The sequence below is a fragment of the Tenebrio molitor genome, chromosome 9, assembly GCF_963966145.1.
Source record: "Tenebrio molitor chromosome 9, icTenMoli1.1, whole genome shotgun sequence".
NCBI classification, from domain to species: Eukaryota; Metazoa; Arthropoda; class Insecta; order Coleoptera; family Tenebrionidae; genus Tenebrio; species Tenebrio molitor.
Window position 1 is genome coordinate 7,204,872 of NC_091054.1, and position 27,899 is coordinate 7,232,770.

Sequence of the window (27,899 nt, forward strand, 5' to 3'; positions counted from 1 at the left end):
CGCAGCCCGGGGGGCCTCCGGGGCCGTAAGTCTCGCCCCTGTTTTCGGTAGTTAATCAACAACACACTGTTAAAGCCTTTAGTTTGGTCAAATTCGCGATAGAACGAAACAGATGGAGCGGCGGCGGTGCGACGCTCGGCGTGTTTTCGCACCGAGAGTCCCGACCGTTTAGTCGAAAGGAATCGGGACCTTCTCCAGGAGTCCCGCTCCCGGCAGGCCGCCGCGTGTGGTGTGTGTGTGTGCGTGTGCGTTTTATTCTGGCGACGTGTGTGGCACCGCAGTTGTTAGACGCTCGCGACGCGCTGAACATCCCGCCGGCCCCGATGTGAAAGTGCGCCCCATTTTTCCACCCCACCCTCCGGAAAAGTTTTCATTCAAAAAAGTGTTGACATTACGTCATGTGTTGCTTAGCAACCGAAGGATGCGTGTCACGCGGCGCCTTTTTTTGACCATGGAGCGGCCCCACGTCCAAGAAACTTGATGTTCGGCGAGTGGAATCCGACGATGCACCTGACCGCCAACACGCAGACGGCGACGGGGACGGCGTCCTCGCCCGAGGGAACCAGCGTCATCAACGACACCTACACGAAGATGACGTCCGACATCCTGGCCGAGAGGACGCTCAACGACTTCCTCTCGGAGCATCCCGGCGAACTGATCAGGACGGGGAGTCCGCTGTTCGTCTGCACGGTCTTGCCGCCCCACTGGAGGTCCAACAAGACGCTGCCGGTCGCCTTCAAGGTGGTCGCTCTCGGCGACATCGGCGACGGCACCGTCGTCACCGTCAAGGCCGGCAACGACGAGAACTACTGCGCCGAGCTGAGAAACTCGACGGCCGTCATGAAGAACCAAGTCGCCAAGTTCAACGATTTGAGGTTCGTCGGCAGGAGCGGAAGAGGTGAGTGAGTCTGCCGTCGCGACGCACTCCAAAAACCTTCACACGGGAAAAATCAAAATTTCGACGATGCCACGCACGCGAGGTAATGTGGCGGACCGCAACGGAAAAAACTACATTTTTAAACGAGCCACGGTTCAATTCGGTGTTTATTAAAAACAAGCTCTTTAACCAAATAATGGTCGTTGCCAAAGTAACCGATTGTTGTTTTCAACGCAAAGCATTTTTCCCAACCTGTTTCACGGCGAACGAAATTTTAACGGAGAATTTATTTTCACCAAAAACAATAACACAATGCACCGGCAACTTTCCTTGTTTTCGTTTTTTTTAATCAACCTTTTTCGACCTGAATTTGACATGGAGAAAATTAAAATTATTTCCCGGGATTCGGCCTTTCACTCAACTTGAAGACATATTTTTCTGATCAAAATTTCAAATTTTAAACATTTACGAGTATCGCAACTTTGTGCCTTAAATGTGAAGGAAATACGACACCGAAAAAATATTAATCAGTCAGTCAACTGTCGAGCAAAGGTAAATTTACTTTTATTGGCTGTTATGATGAACATTTTCCCGCCGAAACAGTCGATCACTTGTATGACGACGTTTACCAAGTTATAAGGAAAACTTTTGAATTATTTTTGTTCGTAGTTTACTTTGACCAGATATTTCTTTTGTCATGTGAGTCTAGAATGTAGTGTCTCGATTATTTTGAGTGAACCATTTTTCTATTTTTTGCTTCATCCAGTACAAAAATTAGATTTTGTAGGCACCTTTGGTGGGTTTCAAAAAATAATCAAAGTGTGTTATGAATATTTTGTAATTTGGAATCAGGGACACAATATCTGAATAGTATCACATTTTGGATCTGTTAAATATCTTATACCACATTTTTTTAACAATAAAATTATTCATGCATCGCCTGAATCACAATGTTAATCGAGTTTGAAATGATTCTACTTATTCAAAATTTAAGTAAAAGAGATATAACCGGAAATGAAAATTTTGTTTGTCACAAGTGATGAAGAATAATTTTGTTACTTATTTTTGACAACAGAAACGTAAAAACGTGAACAATTGTAAAATAATTTGAAAGCTCTCTTTGTATTATTTTTGTTTGATTGTATCCACCTTATTTAGAAATTTCCGGAGCGGTGTCGATTTGGGGATTTTATTTTGTTACGTTTCCGAGCTGATTTGCGTTTGACAGGTGACATTTTTATCGGCAAAACAAAAGCGAAGCAACAGGTCAGCTGTTTAAAAATTTAATTCGAGTGTAAATATTGAGGAGCGGGTGTTTTTCGAAACCCTTATAGAATTTTTTTTGTCGGTTCGGTCGAATCGGGTGAGATAGGTACGACACCTTCTTCTTCGCTGTCAAAAGTGAACTTCAGATGTTTTGTACATAATTAGGTCAATCGTACCTCCGGGTTAACCCTATTGACAAATCCGGGCAGCTCCGGGTTGTGTCAACAGTACGAAAAACGTCCGTTTCGCGCTAATCCCGGCTCAAACTTTATTTTTAAACGGAATCGTATCAGTCGAGTTGTCGGTTTAATTTCGTGACGAGAAATGAAAAGGGTGCCGTCAGACAAACAGCTCATTTTCCGCCGGATTAACTTTTATAATCTGTTGACACTTTTCCGCGACAAGTTGGTTTTCCGCGAGGCGGGTTCTACGATTTTTCATCGGCCATGCGCGACGCCACTTTTCACGGAGCGTCGAGCTCTAAGAGAATTTTCTTTGCCCTATCGTTTAAATCTCCAGACGGAGCCGTCAAGGGGCGCCAAGGGACGATTCAGAGCAAAACTTGCAAATTTTTACACAACGAAAAAATCGCCAAAAATTTCGTCTCTTCAATATTTATTATTTTTCGAAGAGTTGTCACAAGAAATCTTTTTTTTTTAAATCAACATAGCAGGGAAATATCGTTTTAAATTTTTTGTAATTTTTTTTTTTACAAATTTTTACAAAATCGTTTTATAGATCTAATAATAATTGATGACATCGCAACACTAATCACTACAGATATTTAAGGATTATTTAATTACTTTACTTTTGAAAAATTTCGAAATTTTTCAAAAACTGTGTCCTAAAACAAAAGCCTTAGATGTCAAAGAATTTTTATGTTCGCATTTTAATAGCACACATTCATGTTTCTGTGTCGTTTATTTTTTCTTATAAAACTTAATTTTTGTTAGAAATAAGTGAAACTGAGGAATTTAATATCAAAAACATTTTTTAGTGAAAAAAAATTGATGACACATGATGGGTGGTGCTCAATTGGGGAATTAAAATTTAAATTGTAAAAATCGGTTTCGCATACTCGTATGAGTGCGTGTGTGTGGCATCTTCGAGAATGTACCCGGAGTAATCCCGGAAATCTCCCCGGATCGACACAAATCCGGCAGGTGAGAGTCGCTAATCCGAGATTAGCGGATGATTATTTCAAGACGTCTCGCGTTAATTACTTCTCAGCGTCGCCAGATTGTGCGAATATCTCGGAGATATCTTCCAGTTTGTCAATGATTAATGGTACGGGAGGTTTCGAGATGTCGGCCGTGATGGGGTCGTATCGATTCGTTTGCGGAATTAAGCCGATCTAATCATCGAGAAGTGCGGAGGAGGGGTCCAGGCATTAAAATTGATAACAACACAAAGTGCATTAGTAAAACCAGATTAAACAAAAAGCTCCTGAAAAAGGAGCTTCTGGCCGACAACGATCAAAATAAATATTGGAGAGAAACACACACAAAGCCGGCCAGTAATCCGGTCGACCAACAACCGAGCGTAGTTCATTTCACCATGTAAAACGCAATCGATTATGTACACTTTTGGATTTATTCGTCGGCTGGTTTAATGAGTTTCGCGGTGCGGCCCGAATGCGTGCACGACCAGAACACAGGGGCGGAGATGAGGCAAGGACACCCCGCAGACCATCCCTCGGACCCCGCTTTCGTCCGCACAGACACCAACCATCCACACCTCAACTCGTCGCGAACAACTTTTCAAAATGCTGAACACGAGTGGTCCATATTGCTTTTTCAAAAGTTCCACTCTCCAAATCGCCCCTTTTAAAAAAATTGTTTAGTCCTTTTTATTTTTAGTATAAATGTCACGTCATTATTCCGTACAGTCTAGTCACCCCATTTCAAAATTTTAAATGACACCCTATATTTTTCCAGTGGTCATGAATTCTTTTTTAAAAAATGTTACAGGTGACAAAGGAAAGTTCTCGAAAATTTGACTTCGTGGTGTAAAAATTTTATCGATTAGAATATCTAAACTTTCTAAGTTCCATTTTTACTCTTTAATATCCCACCATAGATTTTTATCCAGTTCTTTTTTCATTTAACGATACCAAATCTTCACTTTAATTGTACTTACTGTTAATTTCTATAACATATACAGGGTTATTATAAATTATTATAGTTGAAGCAGGCCATGCCCATGTTATGAAATTTTTGCCGCTTTCATGTGAAGTGTCAATTTTTGTCTCTGTCGCTGTTATTTTTTAAGTGAAAAGTGCAGTGATGACCCTCCACCACCCGGCGGCACGGCAATTTTGCCGGAGTACTATTGCGAGCAAAAAAAGTGGGACATCAAACTTCTGTCAGTTTTGAAAAATTCAATGTAGTTCAAGCTTTATTGTCATTTTGCCTTTGATTATTGTCATAGAAATTTGACACTATTCTAGCTGACAGTTTAAAATTTTATTTTATACTCCTATTTTTCTTTTCCAAATGCCCTCTTCTTCTGATAAAGGTAGATTTTGATTGGGACTTTGCATTAAATAAATATTCACTACGTGCTTACTTACACTTATTCCCTACAATCTCCAATACTTAATGACAATTCAAAGTAGGGTTAGAATCAGATAAGGGTTATTTCACATTAAAAGTCAAGACAATGACGTTGATGTCCCACTTTTTTTGCCCGCAGTAGTACATACACTATTACGGATAATACTATCAAGTAATAGTGCACTGCTTATCAACATAATTACCGGCGTCTCGCCTCCACATTTTGACTTTTTTGTGTTTTATGTTCTGTGTCAATGTTAAGGAATTTCCTCACGATATGCCATGAGTATAATAATATACCTTTTTGAATTTCAACCACCAATGTGTTCTCTAAGTCCAAAATTTTAAATTTTTAAAACGAGATTGCGGTACTATTCCCGTTGCTGAATAAAATAATAAAATAATAATAATATTATTATTATTAACGGTAATACAATGTAAACAAAGATATATTCGTACATCATTACCTTGCAATGTTACCGTAGTGGACTTAAAATATTTTTGTCGATTTCCAAAGCTTCTAAATTCTCTATTATGCAGGATTAAATATTGGTAGTGAGTGATCTTGTACTTTGTGATAATATGTACGATTAGAGGTAGCTGTCATGACAATTTCATACATATATGTATTTCAAAATAATTGACGTGTTAAGTGCCACTTTCAAAGACCGCCAAATCAGCAAATAAGTCAAATAGAATTTTTTTAACATTTTTCTGACGTTTACGGTAATCTCTTCTACACCGTAGTGTACCGTTAGTACGCCATTTTTGGGACACCCTGTATGTATAAGATGTCAGAAATTCTCTGATAACTTACCTAACATCGAATTTAATGCAATAATAGTTAGTCTAGTTGATAAATTAATTGATCCATTATAGTAATTATGACAGGAACTGGAGATTGAATATATCCTTTTTAAACATGAATGAGACACTTATGCATAGATTCCGGTTTTCTGCAATACCTAATCAAAGTATGCCAATCTGGCAAAATTTCTTAAACAGAAATGTAGATAGGTTTTGTGAAGTGTTATCCTCAAAAAAATACCTATGATGTTAATGAGACAAATTTCTTGAAAGACTGCTTAAGAGAAAATGTGACCATGATCATGCTACAGGATTTTGAAACATAAAATATAGCACTCAAAAATTTGATTTTCATCATTTCTTTACCAGCGACGTCATATCCGAATATAAATATAAAAGTTTTTGGATTGGTTAAATGTTGTTTCATTTCGCATAAACTACAACAAGATCGTAATGGTAAATCGTTGATAAATTGTACGAACATAATAGGTTCTGAAATTGAACCTTGACGGACACCAGATCTAATGCGGTTTTTTTGAGACATGTCGTTATTAAAAAATCTTGAATTAGTGTTAGCTTAGTGTCATGAGAATGCAAGTTGTAAAAAAGGAGTAAATAGCGTGTTTGAAATGTATCGAAAATTTTATTGACGTCTAAAATGGACGCAATTTAATAATTTTCGTTTTAAAAATATTGTTTAATATTGTCAACAATGGCAACCAATCACAGCGTAACATTTATATCTGGTTGACCGTTCTGAAGTTCACATTGGTCTAGTGTAAGTTGTTATTACATTACAGATTTATATCACTTGCAATCTTTAATAATTTTCCAAAAAAAAATTGCAAGAATATAGTCATTCATTTCATCTTGTTTAAATGTAGGTGTAACGCTGGATATTTTTACATAGTATCGAAAAAGTATCCAATGGTGTAGCTACTACATGTTTAATTTGAAGGATTTGAAGGATTAAATAATAAAGATTCGGTGATTTTTGACAAATGATTAAAACAGTCACATTCTTAATTCATGAGCATATTCATTGCAATTTTTGTTGGTCTGACTTAAACTTTTTCGAACTTTAGAATATTTTATCTACGATCGTGTAAAAAGTAGACACTTTTTACACTACGTTTAGTGAACTAACGGAATCGTGCCATAAAACTTTTAGTACACGCTTTTATGGCACAGAACTGTCAGAATACAACAATACAATTTGTTGGAAACATTCTTTAGAAGTAGGTTGCTAAACGACGTGGTTCTCAAACAACTTTGGTTATTCATAAAATTTGAATCAATAATAATTGTTTTATACAAATTTATGTTGAAAGCGGTGCGATGATCTCACGATCGTAGATAAAATGTTGTAAGACATACGTGTAAAAAGTTCCTTTGTTGCACTCACATCCTTTAAAATACTCCCTCGTACCTTGGTCGTATTTTAAACCCGTTCGTGCAATAAGGATCACTTTTTACACTTATATCTTAAATAACTATTAGTATGTTCATACTTTAAGAATATATGATAATATTTGGGTATCCTGGATATCGAAAATAACATTAGTAAATAAATATGCATATATTATGTATTACAAAAAATTATCGTTCATTTAATAAACTATGAACTGTGTTCACTTCTGAAATGAAATAGATTGCACCTACAATTAGTATTTTGACAATATCCACACCGCCTCGGTATTTTTATTTGAATTTTGAAAATGGAACTGTAACATTGTACGCAGCGTAATTGGTAAGTTAAATTCAATTTATTACATTTCAGCAACGTCAAATGATATAGAGCTTTGAATTCAGAGAATGTTGAAATCGATGTTAAATAAACGAATGTGTTCAAAGCTGAAGTGGTTTGTTATGAAGCTGGCAGTAAACTTTGATCTGTCAATATAATCAATCGAGATTAATTGTAAAAGTAAAAACTACGTTTAATTTGTTACCGAAAATTAAATTTGTTTTGGTGAAATACGAGAACCCGATGGAAATAAAGAAAAAAAGTTGTACGAGTAGGTACATATTTTCATTTGCTTTGGTTTACTATCCACGTTGATTTTTTTTCTATTTAAAAAAAACAACAGCAAAACAAGAAGACGTTAGGTATGAATCTTGAGGGGATATTTTGTATTGAAAATCTTTATTTTCGTCTCTGTACAATAGATCTCTGTATTCTCCCAAAATATGTCTAATTGTTTATTTTATATCAGATATTCATTTAAATGTCTCCTCAAAGTTGACGTTAAAAGTCGATTGTGAACGCACACGGATTACGTATCAGCTGTTTAAATCTAACCTCACTTTTTGAGTTGTTTGTATTTTTAATATGTAAACTGACGAGTGGTAATGCGTTCACAATCGACACTTTAAAGAACAGAGAAATTTAACACTCGATAGCAATGAAGTATATAAAGATGTTTTTTTTTAAATTTGACGTCGAAGTTGGCGTTGGAGACTCGATTGAGAACGCACCACTAGTGTAAAACGTAAGATTTAAACAACTGATCCATGATCCGTTATACAGGGTGTTTCAGCTAAGACTTTCGAGCCTAATAACTCGGTTATTTTCCAGCGGATTTTTGTGAAATTTAAAATGCAGATATTTTAGATGGTGAAGAATAAAATCCTGTTAATGCAATCAGCCAAGTCTTAAAAATGTAATTTTTACATGCCTTTTTAAAATGTTGAATCAATTAAGATTTACATAAAAAATTGATCGTCAATAAAAAATGCTGTAGGAAAAAATCCGTCCTTGAAAGACGTCTGGTTTGCAAGAAAAAATCAAAAAACTGTGTTAAACGTAACTGCAAATGCAAAAACGTAGACGCGTATGAAACAAACGCGCACTATCGCCGAATTTTGGTCATTCCTTTTCGCACAAACGCAGGTGACATATTTGACGTTTATCATGCTAACCTTACAAACATTTACAAAGTTAAAGACAACATTTGGACATAATTTATTATATACTGGATGCTTTAATTCTTCTATAATAATTAGTTCACGTACGCTTCCTGTGTTTTCAAATAAATTGACGACTCTCTTAACCTTACATTTTGTAAAGCCTACATTTAGATAGTGTTCCACGAGAAAACGAACTGTGTCATTGAGGTTCTTACGATACTCTCCATAGGCAAATTTTTTTTTCCTTTTTCAACAATATTGCAATTTCTGCCACTGTAGTCTATTTTTAGAGTATTTTCAATCAATTTTCACAATTTGTCGTTTCTAATAAAGCGCGCCCAATTTTGACAGACTTTAAAGGGTGTACAAAATGTTGCTTGGCAATTAAGCATCGATTGTTTCAAAAGGTAACTGCTCAAATACCTTCAAATTTTACATTAAATTTTTAACGATAAAATCTAATCTTTTCGTTGAATCAGACAAATGATTTACTTAATTGTTTGTGTAGACCCCTATTTAATGTTTAACAATTTAATAATAATAATAATAAACATGTGTTAAAATTAAATTTTTTAACTTGAGGTAATTTTATTATGTATTACTAATTGAACCTTCACGATCTAAAATATCTGCATTTTAAATTTTATAAAAATCCGTTGGCAAATAACCGAGATATTAGGTTCGAAAGTCTTAGCTGAGACACCCTGTATAGTGCATTCACAATCGACTCGACTCTTCAACGCCAACTTCGACGCCAAATTTTAAAAAACACCCGTTATACTCTGGTGCATTTAGATTTGAAAATTGAAAGACAAGGCAGAGTATTAATATTCTTCGTCGAATAAGGTTATAGAGGGCACATAAACTCCATTGTTTCCTATTATAGAGTCAAAGGGTTTATGAGCGCCGTATAATCTTATTCGATTAAGAACAGGGTAGTTGAAATTTTTTATGTCAACTGTCGCATTTTACATTTACTTCTTCCTTTGTGTGACTTTCGAAAGTTACACTTGACCAAGAACGATTGGGAGGAGTGAAAAACATGAACGGTATCGTCTTTTAAAAGTGCCGTTTCCTTTTAGCACGAGGTGGCAAGTCGTGTTGCGACCTCTGTGAAAAATTCCGCGTCCATTTCCGTATTTGCGAGCGCTTAGTGGGCAGCTAACAACGCAGGCAGTAAATCCGGCTTTAAAAATGTTGCGGCTCGCACGCCCCTGCCGGCCCCGACCCCGTCCCCGGCCGCTTTGCCGCACCTTTGGATTGCGGCAGGCCGTATGTGTGTAGGTGAGCTTTCGGTGAAAAATGCACACTACTTGATGTGTTTAACCCGGCCATTAGGGTTTGTGTGATACCTCAAACACACCGCCAGCTTTAAATGCATCGATTTTCGGCGTCGCTCCCCGCAGCCGCCCCCGGAAGCCGTCGCGGCCCGACGGGAAAAAATGACGATGACGGTCGCGTGCGGCGCGGCACATAACAGTGCGGGTGTACCGCAGGAGTGGAGTCGGCGAGGGCGTCACGCGAACGCCGCCGCCGGCCGCCGGCTGGTACGGACCCTGGTCGCGGTCAGGTCCCCGGTTAGCCGCTTTTAAGCCGCCACCTCCGGCATTCCGCCGCATCGTGTAAGTGTTAACCGGCCCGGACCGACCCGCGCCGCGCCGCCTCCGACGGTCCTCGCTCTAATTCAATTTCAATTTTCTCTCTGTTACAGGGAAGAGTTTCACGCTCACCATCATGGTCTCCACCAGTCCGCCGCAAGTTGCCACCTACAACAAGGCCATCAAAGTCACCGTCGACGGCCCGAGGGAGCCCAGATCGAAAACAAGTGAGTAACAGAGTCGACACCGGATTACTCCGGCCGACGGAGACTCCACCGGAACTTTGGATCCGGGAACAAGGTGTTCGTGTGGGCTTAATAAGCAGCGACGGGATAGTATTGACGTTTACAGAATGTACCGACGGAACCCCAACACACCAGTTACATCGAATTTACATCTCTAACACTTTAACTTCATGTACCGGGTGTTCAAAAAATTGGCCCTGCAAACGTTCAAAATCAAAATCAATTTGATTTCTAAATAATCAAAAAATTCAAGCGATATTTCCTCTTCATTCGGCTTCGTTAGGTATATTATGGATATTCCGTAGATTTTTTTAATAGGTAGATAATTAATTAGATATAAATATTAATATTAATTACATATCTATTAATTTATTACAAAATTTTCTACACATTACACATACACAGGCGAATAACATACAGGGTGATTCTGAAATAAGTTTGGAAAAAAAATGTCGAGTATCCTTGATACGAAATAATTCTGCGTAAGTGACTTTTGGGAATGAAATCAAAAGAATGGAAATTACCCCATATCCTCGTATTTTCGTCGGCTATGAATAGGGAAAATTTGTCCGAATTTGTTCACTTCATTAGCAACCATTGTTACATCAGCTCCACAATGAAGTCGCAGGTGCAAGCACACTGCTTTGTAAATGTTTCTATGGAAATGATCGAAGGGAGTACCTAACCTGACCTTTATGACTATGGGCACCTTTTATCTTTGATTATTATTGTTGCTAAACTACCAGGATAATCAATTAATCATTTTTAACTCAGCAGCGTACTAGCAATTTTGATCAAATTTTCAATCATTTGTATCTCAAAAACGAAAAATCTTTTATAAGAAAATTTTCTTGTCTATAACTTCTTCTCATCATCACCAATTACCGGTTTTTTTTCCAAACTTATTTCAGAATCACGCTGTATTTAATGATAATACAGGGTTATTCACCGTAGAGTTCCCGCGAAAATTTAATGTTATGCAACACAACATACTAAAAGCTCAGATTGCTAGATCACAAGTTCCACGAGTGCCAAAAAAGGCCCAATTTTCGACGAGCCCCTTAAAGGTAACAAATCGCTTAAAATCTCTAAAATTAGCTTGATGTTTCCTTTTGACAAGTTGTGACATTTATCAAAATCCATTCACACAGCAGAAAATTCTCAAATTCTGACACAAAAAATAATTCTGTAACAAAGAAATATTTACTCCACTAGAGAAAAATGTTTAGTCAATGAGCAATTTAAAATAATGTCCTCAAGATAATTTTTTCGGTTTGTAAATCGCTTTTTCCCGAACAAACAAGCTCTTGTTAAAAGACATAAAAGATGACCTGACAATATTTTCCTAAAAAAACTTGACAGGAAAATAGTTAAACTGAGGAAAGTTATGAAGGATAATAATTTGGAGAGGATTCTTTGACATCAGGGTATACATTTTCTTCATGTTGTTTTACAAAATAACGAATTTTAACGCACGGTGGTGACTACAAAGTAGCACATTGTTAATGTGATCTTCACAAGAATACATATTTATTTTAGAACTGACGCTAATTAACTGAACCCACACATAAAATTCAACCTAAACTAGCTAACCTTTAACTCATTCAAGTTTATTTTAAAACAGTAATAGGTCGTTTTTGGTGAAACATCCTCACAATGAAATTGTTCATTTTTAACAATTCAGCACCTGAAACATAATATTTCAGAGATACCACAACTAAATATCTTTTAAATTTGTATAAACCATTCAATTCTGAAGATTAAAGAGAAAAGGATTGGCTATTAGCTCGATACTCTCCAACAATGGTCAGTGTTCTATTTATTATTTCCACAATGGAACGAGATAACATAATATTTGCCAAATCTACAACATTTGCTATTAGAGAATTTACCTTTTGAATTTTGGCCAAGAATTGATAACTGAGGATTCTGAACTTATAGTCAGATCATTTATTATTTATTTAAAAACTAAACCCTACTGATTTTACTCATCTTTAAAATTGTCATTGTCGTTAAACACACATTTGTTACATTTATTCTATTGACAGAATGGTCAATTGTATCATATGATTAATTACAGTGGTAGGCAGAAACGTGCAGGATGCAGAAAATAAAAATTAAAAAAGTGCACGGGCCTTAACGACCACTAAATTTTCTGCGCAAACAAACGACAAAGTACTTACAGAGTGAAATTTATTTCATCCTATTTCGGTCGAGTCCAGACTGCTTCTTGATTCCCGGAATGTTATCTATTAAGTTACGGTAATCGAATCAAACCGAGATGTCTCGAGGGATGTTTGAGATATCATTAACTGTTTTGCGACGTTCTCACTAAACAACTCAAATCATTTGACTGAATCTGGGAATAAAAAAAATATGAATAAATGTGGATGTCTAGTATTCAATTTTTCTTTTTTGAGTATGTTTTGAATCTTTCACTAATATTATGGTACAGTTTATACAATTATAGTGTAAAACTGAAGAGGTCTTTCCAAAACTTAACAATTGTGAAAATGTTTGTTGTTTTCCATCAGCTTCTTCCACGTTCATCATAAATAAGCGGAAACGCGTTTTTGATTTTGTTTTTTTTATTTCTTTCGAGAAGAGACCGAAACTTGAAATCCTTCAAGGGACAATTCTTTAGCGTAACCTAAATCGTTATGGACACATTGGTTTTCAGTCTTGCCGCGACCATCGATAAAGCAAATGAAAATGTATCCGATATCCGAAAAACTGTTTTTGTTTCTTTGGATCAAGTAGCTTAGAAGTTCACTGACGCCATGTTTTTTTTATGTTTTATCGTTAATCTGTATGTTAAATGGTAACTTTGAATTTGTGAATAATATTGCTATTGGAGTGTATCTACTGGACGACAGCTCTGTCAAATGTTGGCAACGTTGACTCATTCATGTAGGAACCTTCAGCAAATCAAAACCATTTTTGACACATTTTGACACATATGGTACAACGTAATTTTAAATGTTTTAACGTTCGACTGTCACCAATATGACCTCCAGTCAAAATACAGGGTGTTTTTTAAATGCTTGTACAAAAAAAACGGGTCATCTGGAGATTCTAAAGAGTCCAGAAAACCATTTTTTTACATCTAAAACGGTAGGGATAAACTAACCCTGTCAATGCACATTCTACGCCACAGACGCAACAATAGTAAACATTAAGTTAAACCATAGCAACCCGACAATGCAATGCTATGAACAAAAATACAACAAAATTACATATTATTGTTGCTTGACAACCCCAATTACGTTTTTAATTACCTTTAAAATTCAGCAGCGTACTGACAATTTTAACCAAAATTTATTTTTATCTCGAAAACGAAAAGACTTTTATTAGACAATTTTTTTGTGTATGAGTTCTACTCATTCTCAACTATTACCAGTCTTTTTTTGTACTAGAATTCAAAAAACACCTGTATAATTAAAATTTAATTAAAATATGTAGTTGATTTTCTAATAAAAAATCTGGTACTTAACTTTGAGTGAATTAACTTGATGATAATCAATTCTTGAATTGATGATTTTCAATTCAAGAATTGATTTCTTGAAGTGAATTTACTTGATCCCTTGATAGCCAAACCCTAAATCTCTACTTATTACTTTATTTTGTTTTATCTATTTTTTTCCTTAAATCGGCCCGATTTCAGTAAAAACTATTGCCGTCTATTTTTTGGGCAGATCCTTTGCCGAGCTTTTCGACGAGCTTTTTCAAAATTTTTGTGTCGCTTGTGGAGTTCACCTCGCGTGCAAACCCCACGACGGTCATCAATTTCTCCTGCTCGGGCCTTTAATCTCCTCGCAGTGAATATTTCATCCCGAACTAGGTGTTAAACGATCGATTCCCCGTTAGTCGTGTTATAAATCCGCGCATCCAAGTCAAATATTAAGGTGGAACATGTCCGCAATTCGCATTCGAAACCCCCGAATCAAACCGCACGCGTTGATTAATTGCTTTGACATCATGTCCGCGGCTCGTTGCGGCCCAATTAATTTTCTGGTGGCGGCGATCCATAAAAACGCGAAATTTGCCGGTGTTCCGTCATCGAAAATTGAATTCCGCAGGCCTTCGTCGCCGCCCCACGTGCAGGTCTATTCTAATGATCTCGAATTGATGTAAATGAAGTATCCTCAGCAGGATAGTTGGAAAAGGGTCCGAACACGCGCAGATGAGCCGGTTCTAATTAATTAATCAACCAATTCAATTCATTAATTCAGTTCTAGAGCTCTTGCGAATTTAGGCAAATTCTCGGTGATGAATATTCACTCGGCTCCTGCTCAATCCTGGTTTTTTTCGTTAATTTGTCTGAATCTGTCGCAATGGCGGCCGATGCCGTAGACAAAACAGGGAGAGCTATTTGAGGTGAAGAATGCGAAGAAGTAAATAAGAGCGCGTGTCTGTCGAGGAATTCCGGGACGCAACAGGTCCCGAAAAATCCAAGATTGCCTCCTATAATTAAACTTTTTCCCCGAGTGCACCGAAAACCTTTCAGGAGGGACGCAAGTGGCGCGTTTCCCACCCCCGGTCCCTTCGATCTAATACGTGTCAGCAGGAAAGTGTCCAGCTGTCGCGGAGATCTCGTCCCTGTCCTGCTACACTCCGTCACCTCCTGCTGATACCAACTGCTGCAGACGTTAATTAATATATACTCGCAGGAAATGTAATTATTTCCTGCGAAACGTTTCCTGCCGTAATTATTTTACATGGTTGATTATGTGTCGCAGCTATTGTGTAATTTTAATGCTGTTTATTACGGGGGCCCCTGATTAAACCCGAATATTCTGCCGTTGACAGTGCGACGATAACCGGGGGTTTGGGGGCAGGAGGGGGTGAAGCGGGGCCACCGCCGACGGGCGCGATAAAAATTATAATGGTATGATGGTAGGTGATGCCAACGTAAACACTGTAAAATCGGAGCTGAAGAGCAGCCGGGTCGGGCTTTTGTGGATCCATTTCAAAGGCGTTGCCGACGAGATTAGGAGACTCTTAATTGCGTTTAAAAGGCGTAAAAATATTGGGTCCGTGCATGTTTCACACTCGACGTCGCGGCGCTATAAAAGCAGCCTGGACTCAGACAGTGTGCTGGGAAAGGAAGGACCCACCGCAGAAAACGACAACGTTGAATGAACTCGCCGTCGGAGTTTAAAGGCTTTCGACCCCGATGAGATTTCGTTTTTCATCTCGACAAATTTTTCCGGAGAAATAAAATAAAAAAAAGAAGAAGAAGACTGCCGGAAACACAAACCTTTACATTTATACAAAGGAGTTGTAAAAAATGGAAAATCAAAACGAGACGAGAGATTACAAAGTGTGCTCAAAAAGTTTTTTGATTGGACTGAGTCGAGGACCTACGAGGGTCATTGGAAAAGTTCACAACCTGGTATATAAATGTCAATGTTGAGTTATTATGTTACACTTGTCATATAAAGGGATGAGAAATGTCAAACGGATATTTCAAACAGATCACAGAATTTTCAATAAAATCATACCGGTGTATTTTTTTCGTAAAAAAGGAAAAAAACAAAGTTAGAATGGTCTGCAGGAACATTTACAGTTTACGCATTATTCTGAGATGCAAAAGAGGTCAAACTATAAAAAAAGTACTACAGTAACCTTTTGGACTAATTGAAACCAAGAATTTATAAAAAAAGATCAAATTTAATGAAGATTTGATAAACGTGAATACACGTTATTTTGGCATTATGGAGGGCCATGGAAAGTTTGCATTTAATTTGGTAGTAAAGATTATGTTTTTCTAAGTTTGAGGTTATAAAAAGCGTAATGTCTAGCGCAATGTTGTCAGTTTTACTACCTTGCAATAGAAGAATACTTAGACGCTATGTCGACAGTACCAGTACCACTAAGTGGGTACGATTCAAACACTCAGAAAAACTTTTTTAATGAGCCTTTCTGTTATTACCTTAAAAAGCGATTCTTTGAATGTTAGACTGACTTAGTAAATTGTTTTCTTAATTTTAATTTCAAATGACGCAGATCTTGTTAAAATACTTCATGAGTGATTTATTTTTTAAATTTCTTTTTGTCGAGATTAAGCTTAGGATATCAGCAACAATGAAAACAAATGAAGCTCGAACATACGCTACAATTCTGAAAACTCACATCATTAGAAACGTTTTTGGGGCCACGCTGTTAAGTTAATTTTCCTTCAAGAATCAAAACTGACGCTCTCTGATACTTGACCAACTTACAATTTTTTGTTTTTTTGTGCAGAGAATTTTATTGTCTTTTTTACAGATTAGGAAATATGCTATGTTAACGATGGAATTGAGAAAACTTGATTGAATTTTTGTAAATAACTTGATATTTTTTCAGGCACGAACTCTTGCGTCACAGCTTCGACAAGATCCTTTTTTTTCCGGAGCAGGAAAAAAAATCACGACGAAATCCTCTTTTGTTTGTCTCGATAAACGTAAAAATCGTGAAGTGCCAACATAATCCTCGGAGCGTGTTTAGAAAGGCCTCTCGGTACACGCGATCCCGCTCCGAGTGTAGCCTTTTAAGGTTGAAGCGAACTAATATTGCAGCAAGTTTGTAGCAATTCAGAACAAACTGGCACAAAGTTGTGCCAAGTTGCTATCTGGCGTACAAGTCTTGCGGTTTCTTAATGCTCCACACGACGGCTGCTGGCAGGAGCTCTATGATTTATACTGCAGCCTCATCCCCGTCCCTTGGCGTGCACAAAAAAATGCAAAAACGATCGCCAAGGCCGCATTTTTACCCGACCTGATCCTCCCCGGTTCAACTTAGAGCAGGACAGTATTCAGTTTTAATATAGTGCTTTCTCTTTTAGGGCAGCAGCAGCAATTTCATTTCGCTTTCGGCCAACGGCCCTTTCCTTTCGCCGCTTCGGATCCTTTGTCGGGATTCAGGATGCCGCCGATTGGAAATTGCAACAGTAAGTTAAGGGATTTATTAGTTTTTGCTTGGACGGACAAAAAAGTGTATTAAACGAGTCGGATGCGTTGCAAGCCGATACACCGGAAATTGCCAAAATCGTTCGAGTGGTCCACTTGATAGAACATTTTTCAACGTTTGCTTCACTCTTTTCGGTTTTCTTCATTCAAATTGTGAGCAATGTGGAGAATTTAAAATTGCTTTTTTGATGCATCTACATACGCGTAGTTCCTAACAGATAATTTATATAATCCTATTTATAACTTAAAAAAAAAGATGAAACACGATAAAAAAATGCTTCATGCTTAAACGAAAGATAATTTAATTGTTTTGACAAATTAAAAAAAAGATTTTGAAAATATCGTCGGAATAGTTATTTCTGTATAAAGCACCACTTTTTTGTTACAAGTGGGAAGTTTACACGCATAAGCGCAGCGAATTTTGTAATTCCACATACATTTCCTTTTACAATATTTCCATAAAATGAGTAAATCCAGTGGCGAATGTGGAAATGAAGCAAGCCAAGTATTTTACCAGAATGTCATTTTGTATTTTTTCTATTACTGTAGCAAATTAAACAAATGTAGGTACTAGAGTATAGAATAAAGTACCGGGTGATTTTAAATGATTGTGACTTTTTTTCTTAAGTTGGGAACATTTTTCATAAATTATTTTGACAAACTTGATACCTTAGTCAACACATTGGCGTACGTACGTCATTTTGACATTTTATGTATTAATAAATTGTGTCAAATAGGTGAGGACGCCTATGTTTATGTCAACTATCACATTAAAAAGCAGAATAACCAACAATAATATTACCAACCTACAAAAAAAAGTCACATTCATTTAAAATCACCCGGTATAGTATAAGCCGTTCACGATCTTTTTGGGACCGAGTTGGCTATGATCTTTTTTCTTCATGTTGGACTAACTAATTCAGTGATACAACGGATGCAACTTTTTTTATGTCAGTGTCTGTTCGACATTTTCTTGCAATCGCATTGCCAGATTTATTATTTTAATATTCGTAAGAAAGTAAATAATTTATTAGGTGTGTAAAAATAATTTTAATTTCCGTCAATGGAAAAGTCAAAATTGCCAAAAAATTTTGTTACAACAAAAAATTCTCATTAAACGATGCTAGTTCCAATTTAAAAAGGACAGACCAGATTTAAGAGATCGGTAACAATGTACAACGGCGGATAAAAAATTCGCCCACAACTGTCATTCCCTCACGTATGCTGTAGGTAGAGCAGCCTTTAGGAACGAATAACCTCACTTCACATGTTGACATGTGTCAATCAAATTGTTTCTATAGTTCATTTTTTCTTTCAAAGTGTTGTCATGTTGATATGAGCCACTATAGTGATTTGATGATTATTATTATTATTATTATTATTATTATTATTATTATACACTGCCCGACAGACGAATCCAATTACGGGGCAGGAAACTTTACGGCGTTCAGCAATCACTTGAAAATATCATTGTCTTGTGACTCATTATAATAAGTGCACATTTGATGTAAAGGTGAAAACTTCAAAACATTCGTTCTGGGTGTGGATATGTAAAAAGTTCTCGACTGGCGAGTTCCTTTGTTAGGCACATGAAGAGAAATCTGACTCAATTTTTTTTTAAAATTCATTGAAAAATTTCTTCTCCTGGTCTGAAGGTCTAGAAAGTCAAATCTTTTGAGTAAGTTCTGTTGAGAATAACCTCTCTCAGGATAGACACCATCAGTCTTGAATGCTAAGAATTTGAGAAAACGACGCTGAATAGTTTCGACTTTATCCACATATCTCTGATAACTTGGATCCCAAATGATGCTGCCATACTCAAGTTTTGATCTTACATATGCACAATATAAGAGTTTTAATGTGTCAATATTTCTGAAGTGCATGGAACACCTTATAATAAAGCCAAGTGCCTGAAATGCTTTTGCAACGACAACGTTTATATGTGGAACAAAGGACAATTTGTTGTCAAACGTAATACCTAAATCAACAACCGATTGAACTCTTGCTAATTTCACGTTATTAATTCTATACTCAAACTCAATGATGTTGATTTTGTGTGTAATGGACATTACAGTACACTTGTTCAGATTTAGATGTAATTTATTTTCATGACACCATCGACTGAGTTTGAGTAAGTCATCTTGAAGAAGCAAACAGTCACTAATGGTAGAGATTTCACGGTACAACTTAAAATCGTCAGCAAATAGCAGTTTCAAAGATGATAAGCCATTGACTATATCATTGATGAAAATCGAAAAAAAGAGGGGTCCCAATACAGATCCTTGAGGAACACCTGAAGTTGGAATAATTTCTTTAGATTTGAATCCCTTATAGAAAACATACTGCTTCCTTCCAGTTAGGTAAGACTTAAAAAAAGTTAACAAAGAAGCAGAAAACCCAAAACTGTGTAATTTAGAGAGAAGAATATTGTGATCTAATCTGTCAAAGGCTTTTGAGAAATCCGTATAGATCACATCAACCTGTTTTCTTTCATCAATACACTCAGCTGAAAACTGGGTAAAGCAGCAAAGATTCGAGATTGTAGAGCGTTTCAGAAAGAAACCATGTTGGCAGTTGGATAAATGGTTACATACTTTAGTAAATAAATACTCATGCAGAATGAACTCAAATGTTTTGGCAAAATTGCAGATAAGTGAAATTGGTCTGTAGTTACTAACGTCATACTTATCACCCTTTTTATGAACTGGGGTTATATATGAATTTTTCCATGTTGAAGGAAAGTCACTTGTTTTTAGTGCAAGGTTAAAAATGACTGAGAGAGGAAATGCAAGTGTAGCGGCACAATTGGGCAGCAGAAAAGCCGGAATGCCATCGGGACCAGTTGTTGATTTCTGTTTAATTTTCTTTAAAGCAGAAAGGACTTGATCTTCGGAAACCGAGCCAAAAGAGATAATGTGATAAATTAAGTTATCAGTTAGACTAGGACTTGAATTAGATTTGATATAATTTACATTGAAATGATCAGCAAAGGCATCAACAATTTTGATTGGTGTAGAGAGTGTTTCACCGTTAAAGATCAATTGACTGGGAATACCGGAGGTACCTTTTATATTACTTAGAAAGCTCCAAAATTTTTTTGGATCCATCTTTATATCGTTTTCAACTTTTTTGAGATAGTCAATGTGAGCGGCATTGACTTTCTTTTTTACTTCAGCCCTAATTGTTTTGAATTTACTATAGTTAGTGATTGACCGATTTTTTTTATAGCTACGCCACAGTTGCCATTTACATTTTATCATTTATTATTTATTATATTATTAAGTTGAGAACGTAAAATGTCAAATTGTACGTCAGCTATTTTGATGTAAAGTCGCCTGCGCTACTGAATATGTTCAGTGTCACAATCGTCTTTATTTCGTGTCTTTTGGTATAAAATTTGCTTACACCTGAAACTTTTCTGACTTTTGAAAATTATTGATATAACCTCAAACCTGATCTAGAGAGATTTTACGATACAGGTGTTCCGAAACGAAAGGTTTTAGGGTGGTACAGCGTGGTCTTTGAGTGAATTTTAACATTGACAATTGTTAAAAATAAATGGACTTTTATGTTCTAATGGGTGACGGCAAAAAATTTAAAATTTTAATTTCCAAATGTCAATCATAATGACAATAAAGGTTAACTACAGGCAATTTTTGTGAAATGACAAGAAAAGGGTGGACTAAATTTTTTGGCCGGAATAGTAAAGCAACAACTTTTTTAATACTGGTACAAAAAGTCATTACAAAAAAAAATATGAATTTATAAAAATGTCTTTCGGTGATTTAAGTATTTTTCTCTTTATTTATAAAGGGTATTTTTTTAAATTTGGCGTCGAAGTTGGCGTTGGAGAGTCGATTGAGAACGCACCACTCATGTAAAAGCATAAGATTTAAACAGCTGATCCGTGATCCGTTATCTGTATAGTGCATTCACAAACGACTCCTCAACGCCAATTTCGACGCCAAATTAAAAAAAAAAAAACATGCGTTAACTTTTCTCCGTCTACTTCGTTTATGTCATTTTCTCTCCTTCTTTAATCATATCTATACTTACATATGTGTATTAATGTTTTATCCAGGTACATATTTCTATATTTTTATCACATTTAGATCGTCAAAATAGGTACTTGTTATTATCAGTTTATGTAAGTATTTCATTATTTGTCTATATGTACTTATAATTCTTTTTGCTTTTTATAGTTTCCTTTATGTCTCTCTCTCTCTCTATATGCTGTGTATTTATTATTATTTGTTTCTCTCTAATAAATCGTTTACGAGTACATCAAGAAAATTACAAAGAACGGACAATGTATCCTCGATGTTTTTCTACTCTCTTTCTCTATTTTTTTTTTCTTTTGATTGCTATGGGCCTTTATTAATTTATTAGTAATAAACAATATATGTAATATGTTTATAAATGTATGTCAATTCTCTTAAGTTTCTCTCTCATACTCATCCCATATTCCAATCATTTGATTGTCGTTCTTCTCAAGAAATTGAAAACCAAGATACATATATCTTTTTGAAATTATTTTCCTTTCCCTTTTAAATGGAAAAATTCATTAACAATAATATCTTTTTTACATGCACATTTAGTTCAATAATAATATAAACAATTTACCATTATTTTTCTTAATCCTTTTTTGTAGTAATTGCTGTTCAGATATGTTCTTCTCCATTTTTTGATTAAAACTATTGGAAGAGACAAACATTCTTCGTAATTTTCTTTTATTTTTCTTTCAAAAATCCATACGATGCCGTTAAGCCATAAAACGACCGAAGCGCTGACAGTGCGTCCAAAACGTTTCATGAATAATTAATTAAGCAGAAAGATTAATATTTCTGGTATCTATTACTGGTGTTAAAATGTTATAAATCAAATTTTTCTAATTCAGTTACGAAAAGTAACCATTGTGATATGTCATTTTAGTTGTCAAACGTACTTCATTTAATAACTAGTCAAAAAAGTGACATTATATTATCATTAGTGTTAAAAAGTAACATTATATTATCACTAGTGTTAAAAAGTGACATTATATTATCACTAGTGTTAAAAAGTGTTGGTATTATTATCCCGGAAAATTATTGAAATAGCAGATTAAAACAGGATTTTAATTAGAATGTGCGCTTTTCGTAACTAAATTAGAAAAAATCTTGTATGAAACACGTAGCAAAATGGCTATTTTTTTTGCACCAGACATCTTGGACCACTCGTTAACACTCGTGTCATGTCTAGTGCAAAAAAAAACCGCTTATTTTGCAACTCGTTGCATAAATAGCTATTTTAGATTTCCATAACGTGACATCTTCCAAACATCATGTTTTCTCACTCTTACGCCCGCACACAGCTTTCAGAACGAGGATGGCCAATTTGTTAATGTGAGCCGAGCGCAAGTATCTTCCCCACAAAAGAAATTTGCAGATGCTTGTGTTAAGCGGTGATTATTATTGATTTATGACAACCCGGTTTTACGACTTACCGGCATCGAACTCAGAAACGGAGTACATATATGTAAACTAGGCAAAAATGAATAGGGAATTTTTCCATTTTTGAATTTTTTATAAATACAGTTTAAAATTTGTGATGAAATGTGTAAGAAATATAAATATATACGCATTAAATGTACTGTTTCAAGTCCCTGTAACATTTTAAATTTATCTAGTGTTTAAGAATACGTGGGAGGATTGGGGCAATTATTTTGCTTACCAAGAAAAATTGTGGAATTCCCTATTCATTTTTGCCTAGTTTATAATGAAAGCATCATCATTAATCACAATTCGATCTATGAAGTTAAGCAACGTCGGGCGTGGTCAGTGGTTGGATGGGCTGATGGGCTATGGTCTATCTTTTTTTTTTTAAGATTTCTGCAAAATCATATTTTCATATTTCCTCGTTTTTTCACTAATTCCTTTTCCAATTATTTACCCTTTAATTGAAATCTCTTCTCCTGTTTTCATTTATCCTTGTGTAGTTGTAGTTTTTGGTTTTCGAAGCGTCGGAACGAATCGACTTGGGGGAAGCCACTCGGCGCTAAATACTTTACATTCAAATCATTTAGTTTGTTTGCATTTCTGTTTACAGCTGTAATGAATGAGTTTTTGTTTTCATTCGGAGAGCTTTTCCCGGTGGAATAATAAAAGGGGTGGCCGGAAATGAGATCGTAAGATTTAGTGGATTCTGTTTGGCGGCGGGCTCGCCTCACCCGACCCGATTATAATTAAAAACAATTAGGAAAAAACAGGAATTTTTCCCGTTTCCCGACCCGCCACCTTTCGTCCTTCCGTGTGCAGTCTCCGTCGCGCTGAACGCTTTTTTATATCTGTCACGTGACCCATCCGGCGAAACGCGAAACCGGTTTTATGCAGCGTCGGCGGCCATAAACGGCACGCAGAACTGAATATTTGTCAATAATTTGCAACCATTCCAATAACGTTAACAAAACAAACGGCTCGAAAAGTAAAGCAAAAAGCAATTAATTCGTTTTTGCGGCCTCGAATGGATTCAATAACATGTGGACAAAACACAGGTCTGATAGGTTTTATAAAAACGATAGCTCTGGTGGGGCATGACAGAGCTGCGGGTGGCACGGTCGATATGCTCATCAACTATATTACCCACATGAACAAAGTACACTCTGGACATCAATACTGCACTGGATACATTAACGTACCAATTTGTTTTTGATCTGGTGACTTCTGGTGTCACCTCCGCTGCAACCTTTTTCTCCATTTTTCAAAAATTGCAACCACGTGACCTCCGAGTAACTAACAGAAACCCAGGGAAAAATGTTTAATATTCCCTCTTTTGAAAAAACTTCCCGCTCTGGATGTCACATTTCCTGTCACCATTTTTTCTTATCACGAAACTCTTTCGATTTGCTTCACACGGAATAAAAAGTTAATGTCACTTCCGCCCAAACAAACGTCGGACAGATCGTTCGTTGCACAGCCATCACCTGAACGTGTCCGTTTAAGCGCGATTAAATTTAAATTTAATTTCAGATATGCCCCAATTTGGATTGAGCAGCACGAATTCCCATTGGGGTTACGGCGCGGCAGGGGCGTACTCGCCTTATTTCACACCTAGCACGCTGGGCTCGTGTACGGCTCCCACCGCGTCCCAATTCAACACTCCGGCCCTGGGCTTTTCGGGAAGCACCCCCGACCAGTCGTCCACCCAGGACGCCTTCGGGTCCACGTCCAATGTCAGCTCATGTGAGTATGTTGACGAGAGAATCGGGGAAAAATGTGCAAAGAATTTTTTCGTGTGTAAACATCGTCCCATAAAACTGGAGATTATAATGTAATAAAAACTTCAGCACGGCTTTACTCTTTTGTTGAATCGATGCCAAAGACAATACTAATTGAATGAAATATGACGTTTATAACGTCCAGGATATTTTTCTGGAAAAAGTCCAAGTTGATGAAAAGCTTTGCTCGTCTAAGGTCGTGAAATATAACTGGCGGCCGAACTATAGATCGCTCGTCGTAAAAATGGAGATGAAGCAAAAATTAAAATCTGCCAAAGATCATTGAACTTGAACTGATCTGTTCATTCACATAATCATTAATAATATTAATAATTGTGATGAAATATGAGGTTTGTAACGCCCAGAATATTTTTCTGGAAAAACTCCAAGTTAATGAAAAGCTTTCATCGTTTATTGTCGTGGAATATAACTGGCGGGCGAACTATAGATCGTTTGTCATAAAAATTGAGATAAAGCAAAATCTAAAATCTGCCAGGAGATCATTGAAGTTGAACCGTCCTGTTCGTTTTCATAATTTCCAATCATCCTGGTCTGTTTCGACAAGAAAACAACCGTCGGTGGAGTTTACGCGAGCCCTCTCGTCCACCTCGACCATCGGAGCAATTTCCATCCGCTCAATTCACTCGTCGTTCTTTTGCAGTGCTTCCTGACAGCTCGGCGACGGACCTGGACCAGCACCTCGGCCTCGTCTCCTCGCAGAACCACACGAACCATTCGCAGAGTACCACCCACACCTCCTCTCTGCTGGTCCCGCGGTACTCGTCGAACCACACGGACTTCGCCCTCTCGGGCCCCAGATCTCTGTCTGATAACTCGAGCGCCGCCGAGAGTCCCGTCCAGGAAGACATCCTCACCACTCAGACGAGTCTCGGCGTCAACCACGTCAACAACACGAACTTCCCCCTTCACCAGAACATGACGTCGTCTTCGTACCCCTCCAGCAACTGCAACAACTCGATCTATCCCGTCCTGCCGGCGAGTCTCTTGTACTCCCAGCTGTACTCCGCGGCCAACCAGAGCCACAACTTCCACTCGTTGCACTCGCACACTTCGCAGGCCCACCACAACGACCTCCAGAGCGTGATGGATCAGTTGTCGACGACGAACCAGCGACAGATGAACGGTACCACCGATCTGCTGTTGAGTAATAATGGAACGTGTGCGGCGGCCGCCGCCAGACAGGAGGACGGCAGACTGACCACCAATGGGGGGCAGAGAGGACCGGGGCAGAACAGTGATGCGGTGGTGTGGAGGCCGTATTGAGTGACGACTGACCTCTCAAGTGATTTTTGTGCAATATTATTGACTCACTAGCAGTGAACGAAAGTGACTGATCTTAGGCCGATCAGGTATGGTGGATATGTTACCGGCAAACTTTGCAATTGGGTTTGCGTGCAATTCCCGAGAAAGCTTGCAGTAGACTTTGTTTTAGCTTTAAGCCTTTTATACAAGTTCTCGATAGGTAATTCAAAGGAGTAGTTATCTTGTATAAATAATTGTTTGGGGTATTTCAAAGAGAGCAAATGTATTGGACATGAGAATATTACAATATGAGTTTTACTATTTTGTCAGAGGTTGTTATGACCACTATGCAAAGGAAAAAATGTAAATGATAAAGAAAACAACTCAATAAAAAAATCAATAAAAATAAGTACGTCGATTCGGCTTTGTCTGTTTAATTTTATTCATTGCAATATTAATACAGCGAGTAACAAAATAAAATAGACAAAACTTTACACTTTAAACATGCAATTGAATAATTCTGTGACAGTTCCAACTCCACACAGCGCCAACGTCCAACCGATGAACTAACTAGTCAGGTCGAATTCAATCGACTTCTGTTCAAAATCTTATGACACTTTTTCGTTGTTGTCGTTTGCGACATTTTGGTAATTGTTCACTTTAACTACCTCTGGAATTTTCGCGTTTTTTCTGGCTAGACAGTCTCAGGGCGTCCTCCTAGATCGTTTCCCACCATTCAAACCTTGTGCAAATTAATTTTCGTTACCCTCTAGTCATACTAAGACATTGGCGCGACCTTGACGCGACCTTGAAAAACAACAAGAGAGAAAAAAAGGGCATTTGCACAAGGTTTGAATGGTGGGAAACGATCTAGGAGGACACCCTGAGGGTGTCTAGCTAGAAAAAACGCGAAAATTCCAGAAGTAGTTAAAGTGAACAATTACCGACATTTTTTATAGTTCTCGTGTCTTAATAAAGAAAAATCAAATAATTTAAAAAAATTGAAATGTCAACAGAACCTGAATATCTGCATGTTAAATGACATGTGTTACGCGGATTTATAATTTCGTAAGTGTTAATTTTTTTGTTATTAACTGGTAGTTTATTATTGCTGTTACCACATTTGTGTTTTTTCTTTGATGTATCGTTCCGGTATATTTTGACGGTAACATATAGACTGTTTTATTTACGATGTGCAATCGATTCGTATAAGTCTAGGCTAAGACCCTGTTGTATATCTAACTATGTATAAGTTAGGACATGTCATGTACAGAGAAAGCCGCATGTTTGCTCGACTGACGTCGACTAATAGTGGCTATTATAGCTTTAAGCTTGTAAAACTATCGTGTACAATATGCTTTAATTAGTCCCCCTGTATAAAAAAAGTGAGTTATTAAATTCATCCATGATTATAATACCTGTTATGTAACGATTTCTGTTGGAAAATGTAAAATAAACAACAACGATAACAAATAAATATTCAAAGAATGCTGTCTGTTTCATTTCATCATCCTTCGAACTTAAAACTATGCATTAAAATTGTTACATAAATACTTCAGATGATTTGCCGGAAATTTGGAGAATTCCCTTAGTACTGGTCGAGTTTCAGGATAAAAACAAAGTGAAACGGCAACGGGGAGATCCTTTTAACAAATAATGCTGCTGAACTTTTACTGAAATTGACCGCTTGTGGCGAGAAGTAGAAAAGGGACAATGAAACTCAAAGCAAAAACGGAACGAACGAAAAATAAAGGAATGCCGGGGGCGACTGCTCAACCCCTTCGAATCGCGCTCGTTTTGAGTAACTGGCGCGCCAGCCGACAACAAATTACTTCTGCGTAAACACCACCCATCAACAGCGAAACTCTCTCGCTTCTTGCGGCCGCACGAAATTTATGTGCGATTCTTACGCCCCCTCATATTTCGCGGCCGCCTTCCGTCGCTCCCGGACCGACTCGTGATCGTCATTTCTGCCAACCAAACTGTCACTTTTGATCCACCGACAAAAATCGGCGGCCATGTTGCCGGGGCGAATAAACAAATTGTTAATAATGCCATTGGCCGATTGTAACTCACCCCGTCGGGGCATAGTAATGTAATTGCGTAGCCAGATTTTACAGCCCCTGTTGGTCGCTATACGGTACACCTGCCACCACTAATTAGTAGGCTATAATGG

The 27,899-nt window shown here is 37.2% G+C and overlaps 2 protein-coding genes across 3 annotated transcripts in view; one reads left to right on the forward strand and one right to left on the reverse strand.

The window, feature by feature from the left end:
* RunxA (Runt related A) lies at nucleotides 1–27,215 on the forward strand. Of its 2 annotated transcripts, none has more exons than XM_069058508.1 (5): nucleotides 1–898; nucleotides 10,127–10,240; nucleotides 17,070–17,189; nucleotides 24,213–24,425; nucleotides 25,122–27,215. In XM_069058508.1, the coding sequence occupies exons 1-5, from the start codon at nucleotides 481–483 to the stop codon at nucleotides 25,742–25,744; spliced, it is 1,488 nt and encodes a 495-aa protein (XP_068914609.1). In that variant the 5' UTR covers nucleotides 1–480; the 3' UTR covers nucleotides 25,745–27,215. The 2 variants fall into 2 exon arrangements, with proteins under 2 accessions (XP_068914609.1, XP_068914610.1); XM_069058509.1 differs by having other exon boundaries at nucleotides 2–898; nucleotides 17,085–17,189.
* Nucleotides 1–27,899, reverse strand: part of run (segmentation protein runt) — a 100,222-nt gene that overhangs the window by 31,297 nt on the left and 41,026 nt on the right. The window lies entirely within an intron of this gene.

Bases quoted from the DNA above. Each gene is read 5' to 3' on its own strand.
- RunxA (XM_069058508.1), top strand. From the start codon at position 481: ATGTTCGGCGAGTGGAATCCGACGATGCACCTGACCGCCAACACGCAG. The intron at 10,241-17,069 runs GTGAGTAACAGA...GTTTTAATATAG, and splicing joins GGAGCCCAGATCGAAAACAA to TGCTTTCTCTTTTAGGGCAG. The intron at 24,426-25,121 runs GTGAGTATGTTG...GTTCTTTTGCAG, and splicing joins CACGTCCAATGTCAGCTCAT to TGCTTCCTGACAGCTCGGCG.